Here is a 12,113-nt window from a genome sequence, read left to right on the forward strand (position 1 = left end):
GGTTAACTAGTGGGCCCAAAGGTCTAACTAATAGTATTAAAGAAGGGGACTTAAGAGGGGGTAAAGAAGAATAAGTGGTTGGCGATGGGGCTGGCCAATGACCTTTTATGGGTCTTTTAAACGAGTTTGAAAGGGATTTAAGTGGTTGGCCATGGTAAAGAGGGCTTGGGCTTCAATGATGGTAGGCCTTGGGAAAAAGGTGGGCCATAATTTGATGTGGACATCCCCACATCTTGCATAAAAATATACGACTGAAATAGAAATAAATCCCAACTAAATGAACTAAGCAAGTCTCTATTGAAAAAAAAAAAAGCCTAATTGAAATAAATAAAATTTATGGCTGATGGATCACATGAATATAATTATATATTATCAATGAAATCTCTTCTTAAGTTTCTAATCATCCCATACAAGTGCACAAAACTTTTATTTTCCTTTAACTTGGCTTACTAAAACTCATGTGAGGCAATTCCATGTAAATTTAGTTGCTTTCGAAAATAATAATTCTCTTAAACTTCTGACTCCTAGTGAAAAAATTAGTCACTCCCTCTGAGAAACCCGCCCACCTAAAGAAATAAAAACAGGTCTCTTTCCAAAGATTTTTGTGATGCAAAGTGTTTGACATTAAACATACGGACTGTACAGTTAAGGGCTAGGCACCCTGTGCCCCTTCTGACCTGGGTTGTGTTTGATTCACTTTTTACTGCTTCATTGGCTTAGTTTGAATTTTTATTTCAATCACGTGCCCATTGCATTCTCTGTGGCATTATACTTAAGGTGATTTTATGTGTTCTTTAAGAAGATTTCTTGAAGATACTTGATGCCACAAATCTAATTTTAAGCTGGGTTAATGGACTATGAGTCTGTGGATGAGATGCATGAGCTGTCATTCATGAACTGCTTGATCTATTCCAATTACTTTAGCTTTGGAATCCTGTTTCGAGCATCTTACTTTGGTTATGTAGCTTTTGGGATTCTGCAGTCAATGTTTTTGAACAGTTAACTTAGGCAGGAGAATATTTTTCTTCTTTTTTAAGGTTGTTTTTTCTCGTAGTCTTGGTGAATTATTGAGTTTTTTTTTTTTTTTTGCATTACCTCCATATGCTGTTTACTTGTACTTATAATATTGCACTTGCAGCATTGTTCTAATTCTATATGTTGATGTCAAAATTTGACTTTGCTTTTTCTAATTGCAGAAGTTGTCGCCATAAATATGTGAAATTATACAAAAAAAAACTGGATTTCCTCCGCCAATACCAGGTGAATTTTACAATTCTTTCCCCTACTGTTGTGTAAAGCAAACTGACGCGCTGACATGACCTTTGCCTGTTGATCGATTTTAATATCACACGAATAAATTGCAGTGGCCTCCAATATATATACACACACACAGAGAGAGAGAGAGAGAGAGAGAGAGAGAGAGAGAGAGAGAGAGAGAAATTTATATGATGCCCGACCGTCTTTTGAGTGTTTTGACCAGATGAAAAATCAAGGTGCCACCTAGCCCTTGTGATTCTCACGGTCGGGCATCATATAAAAACTCATATATATATATATATATATATATATATATTTATCTGTGTGTGTGGATGGACTGTTGCCTTAGGCACAGTAATTTCAAAATTCACTCAATGGGCTCCGTTGTGGATGAACTGTTGTTAAAAATAATGTTGAACAATTTTTCTTGTTTGATCGATTATATTTGCCTGTCCAATGCTAGCCTTTCTCTTTGCGTGTGCTTATATGTGTTTGTGTCTTGATGTGTGGGAAGGGGGTGGGGTTATGTCTATGTGTGTGTGTGTTTTTATCTGCCTATGTACATTTGTTCAGTCTCACTACTAGGTCCGTGCGACACTTGCTGTTGTCCTGCGACAGCCAAGCAAGGTTTTACGGCTTAAATAAGGCAACAAGGCTATAAACTTCCTAGGGGAACTTGATTGCCCATTGATTAGATTGGAGTCTCTACTAGGATCTGCAATAGTCAATGGCCAAAAAAGCTTCCAGTTTAATATGGGGAGGCACTTTCCTACATTAGAATGGAGTGTCCATCAAAGGTTCTATGGGTGGATACTCTTTTTGGTAATATGTTGACCCAGGTCCCCAATTGATTTTTTTTTTGAAAATCGTAGCCAAATATATTAATAAAAAGGACCGAGATGGTCAAGATAAATTGGAGAAAGAAAAACATCATCACAAGGAAAACCATGAGGAAGAAAATCACGGCGGGAGAGAGTCAAAGAGCGCTAGAGAATCCTTGAAGACTTCTTCTCTAGCTAAATTGTCCGCCACCTGGTTAGCAGATCGACAAACATGATTAAACAAAACCTCCATAGGCCTCACCCAATCGAACTTCTCATCGAATAATCTGTCAAATCTCCAAGGAGGATTATGGGACCCTTTAAGCCAATTGATGACATTAGAAGAATCTTTTTCAACCACTATATTATCCAAGTGGTTCTTCTTTACCAACTCCAGACCTTGATAGACAGCTCGAACCTCTGCCTTTGAGGCGTCTGTTGTCCCAATATGCCCAGCATAAGCCCAGAGTACCACTCCGGATTCAGATCTAAGAACTCCTCCAATACCCACGGGGCTCGGATTCCCCAAACTAGATCCGTCAAAATTGAGCTTTAAAAAGCCCTGGGGAGGGGGCTTCCAAACTAGAGCCGGTTTCTGCTTTCAGTGCTAATACAAATGTTTCTCCACCTTTCCCATAGATCATAGGCAGACACAAATTTGAATGAGGGGAGGGATTTTACCCAAGAGATAGTTAAAACAATCACTTTAATGAATAGGTATGAGGAGCTCTTGGATTTTCCTTTAAACACCATAGCATTTCTCTCCTTCCAAATGACCTATAGAGTGGCAAAGAAAGAAACATACTATAGAATCTTGCCACTTTCCTTCCATGGATTGGCATTCCACTCTGACAAGAAATGAATTAGAGTTTCGGGAAAAACCCAAGAAATTCCGAACCTGCGTATCAACTTACTCCTTGTCTCTGACAGACTTACAATGGATGACTAAGTAGTTGACGGATTGCCCCGCCTCTATGCAAAGAGGGCAATGATCAATAATAAGCATCTTCCCTTTTCTAAGGAAATCCAGTGTCTGTATCGCCCATCCAAAGATGCCGACTCTAGGGGGACCGGGATGGTCCTCACTCTAGCCATCCTGGAGGACATTGGACTAGTCACTAGCATGGTTTTAAATTTCGACCGAAATCCTAAATTTTGGACCGACATTTCGGATTTTGGTGGAGACCGACACCGAAACCACCCTAAACCGAAATGGTAATTTATTTTGGCTGAAATTTTGGAATTTCGGTCGAAATATCGGTTTTTCCGAAATTTGACTCAAAAAATCTGTTTTTTTAATTTAATTTAATATTTCACCGAAATTTCGACCAAAATTTAATATTGAATAAAATATTAATTTCAATTTTTGTACCAGATTTCGACCGAAATTTCGAAATGTCAAGGTCCGAAACTGGTACCGAAACCGAAATTTTAAACCTTGGTCACTAGATGATGACAGAAGGACTTAACTTTGAATTCTCTGGATGTATTCTAGATCCCAACTCTTTTGTCGTCACCATCCTGCTTAGAATCTCCAAAAGCCTTTCCACTGATGGTATTTCATGGTAAAAGAAATTTCTTCTGAATTACGGGTTCCAAACAACATTGCCATGTCTTCTTTCTATGCTTTCCTTTGCAAAACTATCTTTGTCCAAAGCCAATACAAAAAGATCTGTGAACATGTCTTTCAAAGGTCTAGCCGAGCACCATACATCATGCCAAGAGCGAATTCTATCACCTGACTCTAAACTTTACTCCGGCTGAGAACACATGTTTGAATTTCATAATGGCTCTCCATATAGTTACTCCTTTGAATCTGAAACTGTCTCCCGAAGTCCAGTTCCCTTGAGTTGCCCCATACTTGCTTTCTATGACCTTCACCCGAAGATGAGAAGCTTCCTTTCCAAATCTCCATAACCATTTACCCAGCAGAGCAATGTTCGTTTCCTTGACTCTCCTAATCCCTAAACCGCCACCTTTAGATGTCTTGCACACATCGTCCCATCTTTCTAGTGGGATGCCATGTTTGTCTTCAGTGCCCCCCACCACCCCCACCCCAAGGGAATCACATTTGAATTTGCTCAATTCTCTTCACAACCGCTATGGGACATTTAAAGATCGACATTTGATATATTGGAATATTAGCCAGCACAACTTTGATAAGAGTAATTCTTCCCCCTCTAGACACGATATTTCTCTTCCACTTCTCTTCCATGTATCCAACCTTCTTTCCACCCTTTCTATAATGTGATCCCATTGACATTATTTTGCTTTTCCACTTCCAAGCGGAAGACCAAGATAAGAAGTAGGGAGGGAATCCGCCGGACAGCCCAATATTCCAGCTAGCCCCTGAATAAGACTTTCCTCCTAGTGAATCCCAAAGACCCTTGATTTGTGAAAATTGGACCTTTGACCCGTAATTGCTTCATAGCTACACAAAATAGCCTTCAAATTCAGCACTTTCAATAGATCGGGAGAACTAAACATGAGTGTGTCATCTGCGAACTGCAACTGGGTAACTTCCACTCCACCATCACCGATCTTGAAAACTTCTATTAATCCACATGATTTTCCTTTTTCAATAAGCCTACTAAGAATTTCTGCCCCAATAACAAAGAGAAGGGGAGACAACAGACCCCCCTGCCTCAAGCCCCTCGAAGCCTTGAAAAAGCCTTTATGAGACCCGTTGATAAGGATAGAGAACAAAGCTAAGGACATGCACCTAGATATATTCGACCTCCATTTCGATCCAAAACCCATTCTATACATAAGATGATCCAGACACTTCCACTCAACTCTATCGTAAGCCTTTCCCATATCTAATTTGCACATGGTTCCACTAAGCCCCAACTTCTGATGATGGTCGACCACTTCATTCGCTATTAGAGTACAATCCAGAATCTGCCTTTCAGTAACAAAAGCACTTTGGTTGCCTGAAATGATGGAGGGAAGAACCTTCTTTAACCTTTCCGCTAGTACCTTGCTAGAATCTTATATAAGCTCCCCACCAAACTGATGGGTCGGAAATCTGACAGCGATGATGCTCCCACCACCTTAGGGATCAAAGCGATGAAAGTAGCCCCTGTACCACGATCCAACTCCAAACCATTGTAAAATTCTCTAAAGAACAGAAGGATATCCTCCTTAACATAATCCCAACAGCTTTGAAAGAAAGCTAGGCAGAAACCAAGGTTTTAAATTTCGATTTCGGTATGCGTTTCGCCCCGAGGGGAAACCGAAATTTCGGACGAAATCTAGTACACAATTAAAAAACAATATTTTTTAATACTAAATTTCGGGCGAAATTGTGAAAAAATTTCGGTAATTTTGGGCAAAATTTTGGCACACCATTAAAAAACAATATTTTTTAATACTAAATCCAGGTAATTTCGGGCCAAATTTCTCTCATTGGCTACTACAATTCCAAGTGGGGAACAACCTATTTACGTCTTTGCCCGTCAAATGGAAGGTTTGGATCATCCTATGGTGTAAGCCGTATAGTACTCTTTGGAAAATACCAGATTCTATGGGATTACACCCTATAAAATCTCGCTCCAATCAAATCTTGCCACTATTTACGTCTCTGCTCGTCAAATAGAAGGCTTGGATCATCCTATAGTGTAAGCCGTAGCCCGTAAGTACTCTTTGAAAAACACCAGATTCTACGGGATTACACCCTACAAAATCTCGTTCCCATCAAATCTTGCCGCCATTTACGTCTCTGCCCGTCAAATGGAAAGGTTTGGATCATCCTATAGTGTAAGCCGTATAGTACTCTTTTAAAAAACCAGATTCTATGGGATTACACCTTATAAAATCTCGTTCCAATTAAATCTTGCCGCTATTTACGTCTCTGCCCGTCAAATGGAAGGTTTGGATCATCTTATGGTGTAAGCCGTATAGTACTCTTTGAAAATACTAGATTCTATGGGATTCGGGCCTCCATTTAGTTAATTTCGGGCTAAATACACGAAACACTGAAATTTTGGGCGAAATTTCAGTGTATTTCGCCGAAATAATAAGTATATATTATTTCGGGTAAAGGCAGTTTCGGTTTCGGGGTGGACCGAAATCTGAAATTTCGGATTTCGGTCGAAATTTAAAACCTTTGCAAAAACCATCAGGGCCGGGAGCTCTATCCCTACCTAGAGAGAATAAACCTCTCTCTATCTCCTCCTCAGAAAAGGGACGCTCCATATTGTTTCTTTCCAAGTTCCCAAGACTAGTAACCTCTACCCCATCGGGTGTGGGGCGGATGATGTCTTCTGATGAAAAAAATTACCTTATGAAAAAGTAACCTCAACAATTTCTTTACAAATTGCTTCCTTATCATTGGAAAGATTACCATTCACTTTTAACATTTCAATGCGATTCCTCCTTCTGGCTCTGGCTATCCCATGAAAATATGCTGTCTTTCTATCACCTTCTTGAATCCATCTTACTTTGGATTTTTGACGCCAAGATATTTCTTCGTGAAGTAGGATCTTGCTATGTTCCTCTTTTAGACGACCTATTTCCTACAATTCTAAAGGCGATGCTACCCCTCCTTCAATGGCCAACTTAATCTCATTGATTCAAGAAAGGAGGCCTTGTTTTCTCTCCGTTGCTTCCTTGTTCATTTCATATTTCCACCCTTTGAGCTTATTCTTCAAAATTCTCAACTTTGAACCGGTTCTAACATCTACCTGCCCATCCACTTTAGCTCTAGACCACCATTCACCTAACTTCTCCATTTTTGGAATCTCTAGCCATGATGACTCGAGTCTGAAGGGAGGAGGACCCCAAGATTTGAGCATCAGATCCAACATAATGGGAGAGTGATCAGAAGAAGGTCCATCAGGAAAAGGTCCACCCATCTAGGACTGAGAAGAAAACGATCAATTCTGCTGCAACTCGAGTTTCTGCCCCAAGTGAATTGGGCCCCTGAAAGCGGCATGTCAATCAACTCATGAATGAGGGATAGCATTGCCTAAAGTCACGTGCCGTAGGCTATGCGAGCATGTTTGGGGGAAATGTCCCCATGACACTTCCCTACTCAATTAGGTCGACGCCTGCCCTCGTTGACTTCTTGAAGTAGGCTCAAACTTCTTCTGCCAAGTGGAGCTTTTTGTTGGATTCTCAATTTGCTTCAGACTCTGCTAGGTCCTTCCACTTCACATTGTACTCTGTGAAATCATTATACTTCATCTTTTTCTTAGTCTTCTTTGTCAGCATGATATGGCTTCAAGCAACTTGCATGAAAAGCTAGATGAATCTTTAGCCAAGTCGGGAGTTGAACTTTGAAAGGGAATTTTCCAACTTGTTCAAGGAAGTAAGTCTTCATACTCACCGAGCCTTTATAGACTTTAAACTCGCTAATCTGTGTTGGTTTGCAGTAAGTTTCACCAACAGTTTTCCCAATGCTGAAGTTTACTGGCCTTCAATCTTGGTCTACCCCAGGGTCGGATCTACGTGTACGATAAGGGGGAGCTGCCCCCCTTGAGTTGGGCAAAAATTCTTTATGGGCCCACTTGAATAGGTTAACTATTTAAGTTAAGAGGGCTGTCCAAAGTAATACAAGGGGGTGAAAATATTAAAAATACACATCTTTCAACTGCTTAAAAAGCCTAAACTCGTTTCTGTCTCACTCTCGACCAAAAGGTGAAAAACCCTAAAGGGCTAAACTTGAAAACGCCTCGCTGTGCCCGTGGCCTGTGAAGACGAAGAAGAAGGAAAGAAGCAGCTCGCCATCCCGTCGTGTCTTCGTTGCCGCCCCGTGAAGAAGAAGAAGAAGAAGACTGTGTCTCCATCACAGCCTCATAGTCACAAGTACTTTTTTTTTTTTGGTTTTATTTTTCTTTTTCTAGTATACTTAGCTTTCTTTTGCCTTTAAATTAGCTTTCTTTTACACTTTAGATTAAAAAGCCCCTGCATTTTTACTACTAAAAATTGAAGAATCCAAAAAACTCTGTTTTTTTTTTTGGGTTTGGACTTTGGACCACAAAATCCACGGTGGTTTGAGGACCACCTTTATTTTCCATTTTATAATATGTTTTTGGGCAGATAATTGATAGGCAAGAAAAAAGAAAGGAAAAAATTGCTTTTTCACTACTAATTTTTAGGGGATGTTAATGTTAGGGTTACAACTCGGGTTGGGCTGGTTGGGTTTTCCAGAATCCTATCCTACCCGAGAAACTATATCGGGTTGGGTCGGGTTGGATTAAATGTATTATCTTATTTTGCCCCCCTTATGTATAAATCCTGGCTCTGCCACTGGTCTACCCACTTCTTCATACTTTTGGAAGCTTTCTCCAAGTAGGCTCGAGCTATGTCTACATTGGTGTGCTACTCCATGATCAAGTGATAGGCGTGAGGGTTGCTCCCAATGTATCCAACAACAATAGTGTGTAGCGTGCAAGGTTACTGACTTCTTGCTAACTCAAATAGGATTTGATTGGATTCATATCACCTTTGTAGGTTGTAACAAAACTGAGCTATCAAGTTGGCTCCTTTGAGTGGCACTAACAAAATGACTATATTATTCAAGGGGAGCATTTACCCTCTCTGTTTGTCTTTCAGCTTGGGAATGTAGAATAGTGAAGAAGTCCCTACAACTTAAAAACATCTGTCCATAGACGTCCTGTGAATCTTAGCTTTCAATTACTGACAATGCTTTAGGGCATTCCCCAATATTATACAACATGTAAGAAGAATAGTCTGGCTGTGTCCTTTGCCGTAGGATGCAAAGGGTCAGGGATGAAGGTAACATACTTTGAAAATCGACCGACAACCACAAGAATGGACCTTGACTTCCCCATTTTCGGTAAGATCAGTATGAAGACCAAAGACACTCTCCCGAGGAAAAATGGTTTGGCTCCTTCCACCTTATTCTGTTGGCATGTAATGCACGTCCGGATATATTCTTCAACATTATAGCCCATCCTGGGCTATTAATAGTCCTGTTCCAACAAGGCAAGATTATGAAATATCTCAAGGTGACCTGCCCATAGTGTGTTATGACACTCTTTAAGAGGTTCCTTCCGTAGTTTTCCTGCTTGCAGAATGTAAAGTTGGTTCTGCTTGGTCAACCGAAACCCCTTTGAAGTTTGTTGTACAAATACTTTGTTATACTACTATCTCTTAATCATGCAATTTGTGAGCCCGCATTTTGTTTCCATAAAGTTTAGATTTGTACAGGTTTCAAAATGAATCTCTCAGGATTCTGAATAATCATATTGTTTTTTTCTGATTACATCACTATTTTAAAACATGGATATAATACCCCTTCAGTTACTGATTCTGTTTTTTTTTTCCTTTAGTTTTTTTTATTTAATTTTTTGCCCTTCTGTGTTGATGATACTTAGCCCATTGATGAGAACACTATTCGGGAGCTTGAAGAGATGGAAAAAGAATCTGAAATAGATGATATCTTGAACTATAGGTCTATTGCTGAATGCCAGTTGCAGGTATTATATAAAATACTGTTGTTGGTGCTCGACTTAAAGTTGATGGCTTAAATCACTGATTTTTTTCGTTTGGAATGGATCTTATGCCTTTAACATTTTCATCAAACTCAGTTTGAATTTAATCATGTCATTTTCAATATTGTACTAAGTTTATTGTTATGAATGCATTTCCATGTTACCAAATTAAACCCTTATAGTTATAACAAAGCCTATGAGTTATAGATGGTCACTCTGCTGAGCAAATAAACTTTTGGATGGTTAACCATCAGGTGCTCATAGTGCTGTATCAGTTACTACTATTGCTTTCCAATTTCCAGGCATAGTCCAATTCAAGTTATGTGGCATTAAATTGAGGCTCATATCCGCCCTGTTATCTAACATCCATTAATGAACTTGTGAATTAGATTCTACAAGTTCAGCTACCACATCAATATATCAACTGATTGAAATCTTCTAGGGGCCGTTTGGATATGCGGATTTTAGAATCTTGGATTTCCTCAAAATTCAGGATGGGAGACAAGAGAAGAAGAAGACCATCCGTCGTTTTCTGATTTCTCACCCTTCTTTCCGTCAACAAGAGAGTAGGAGATCATCCCACGTTTCAAGGTTCTAAAACCTGAATTTCTTACTTAAAATCTAGGATTCTAGAGAAAAGCGAAACGGATGGTCTTTTCTCTTGTTTCCCATCCAGGGTTTTGAGGAAATCCAAGATTCTAAAATCCGCGTATCCAAACTCTAAAATCTGCGTATCCAAACAGCCCCCTAGTGTTTTTTTCCCAACTACATTTTCCAGAACTATTGGGGAGAATGCTACATGAACTAGTCGGTTTTATTTTTCTTGAGAATTCCTATTTAGATGCAGGTATAGATTCACTATATGGACTAGCTGCCAAATTAGGAAGTTTTGTATTCATTAAATAATAAATATGGTTGTCAGAAGCTGTCACTTATTTAGGTTTGATTTCTTAGGTTAGTTGTGTGGATCTTATAAGTCTGGACAATGGATTTTAGGAATATTACTCCTTTAGGGCAGTACACCAAAAAGTTGATTAGGTAACGTTGTTTGGTGTCTGTTCATTCATCGGTCATAATTCTACAACCAGTGGATCTCCATGACATCTTATTCTCCTCCAAGTAGCTGTGTACTTCATCCACTCTATTATTTAATATGGTCCCCCTTAAATCGTGATAAGCAGGTGCTCTATAACCCGAACCTACGACATTCACAACATCAAACATAGGTTGCCAGAAAGGTGAATTGGCAACATCGAAAGGGAGGTTGGCATCATAGCAAAGCATGCCAACCGCCATGTTTGCCCGATATATGGTTTCTTTTGTTGCCAAAGCACTTTTAATGCTTGTCTGGGATCCGGGGGTTCGTGGTGCAAAAAACATTTTTGGTCCCTCTCGTGATTCCCTTTTTTCCTCTCTGTACCACTTGGCTCTACAACAACTTCCTTTCCCTTTCGCCTACTCATAGGGGGAGGTGGTCTACTACCAATGTCTTCTTCTTCCTCCTCCCCCTCATCCTCTTCTTCTTCTTCTGGTGTACCATAAAAACTCCCAACCTCTGCTCTAGATACATTCTTTCAAGCACTTTATGTTATCTTTGTTTCTAAGAGTGTCTTCATTCTCTATTTACATCTTCAGACACTTTTTTACATGCAGCTACTTCACCAGGAACACCCGCTAAATGTTCTTTCAAACGGGTTATACTTCCACCCGCTATGATTTTCCACAACACGTGCAAACTATTTTGTATTTTTTTGCCCCGGACGCGGGGGAGTTTTAAAACTATGATTGTATCTTATGGATTTTCTGTTTTAAAACTATGGCTGTATCTTATGTATGGGATCTGAGATCGGCATGGGACCAATAATACCTCGTAACTCTATGTAGTATTGAGTTATTGACATAGAGTCGGGGTCCTTAGAGGGGAGACTGGTCATTGTGCTTTCTTAAACTTCTTTACATTGTACTTCTTGATTGACTTTACTGTTCCAAACGTGCAACAACGCATGTCACTAGGTGTTCGATGTGATTTTTCTTTTTGAATGGCAGAAAATTCATTCATGAAAAGAGACCAAGGTGGTCGGATACAAGCACGATAGAAAACTCTTAAGCAAGATACATGAAAAGACTGAAAAAGAATCTCAAGGTGGTAAGAAATCAAACTGCTGCAATGCCTCCATGTGAACCCCCTCCCTTGCTAGCTTATCATCCTCCCTATTAGCAAATCTCCTAATATGATGGAAGGAGGGGGGTGAGCTTCCTAAGAAGTCCTTAATCTCATCAAAGAGCTCTGTAAAACTCCAAGGGAACACATGAGATCCGTTCAACCAACGGACTACATTTAGGGAGTCCCCTTCAATCACCACTTTATCAAAGTCTTCACCCACAAGAAACTTGATTCCTTGATAAAACGCTCGCACTTCTACTTCTCTAGAATCTGCTACTCCAATGGGGCCTGCAAATGCCCACCTTACTACTCCCTCCCTGTCCCAAGGACTCCCTCTATACCTGCTGGTCCCGGGTTCTCAAGGCTAGACCCGTCAAAGTTCAGCTTAAGGAATCCTTGGGCCGGTGGCTC

At 39.9% G+C, this 12,113-nt stretch overlaps 1 protein-coding gene across 5 annotated transcripts in view; it reads left to right on the forward strand.

Annotated features, from left to right (window-relative positions):
- Positions 1-12,113, forward strand: part of LOC143852521 (vacuolar protein sorting-associated protein, putative (DUF1162)) — a 133,999-nt gene that overhangs the window by 49,561 nt on the left and 72,325 nt on the right. For all 5 annotated transcript variants that reach the window (XR_013236781.1, XM_077361923.1, XM_077361926.1 and 2 more), the window contains 2 exons: positions 1,197-1,260; positions 9,422-9,523. Coding sequence is in view for 4 of the 5 variants with exons in the window: in XM_077361923.1 (XP_077218038.1) it covers positions 1,197-1,260; positions 9,422-9,523 (166 nt within the window). In the remaining variant the exon portion in view is untranslated. The remainder of the gene's footprint in view (positions 1-1,196; positions 1,261-9,421; positions 9,524-12,113) is intronic.

This window comes from Tasmannia lanceolata, unplaced genomic scaffold (assembly GCF_043159265.1).
Source record: "Tasmannia lanceolata isolate RefF3 unplaced genomic scaffold, GAP_Taslan_0.1 ptg000019l, whole genome shotgun sequence".
Classification (NCBI taxonomy): Eukaryota; Viridiplantae; Streptophyta; class Magnoliopsida; order Canellales; family Winteraceae; genus Tasmannia; species Tasmannia lanceolata.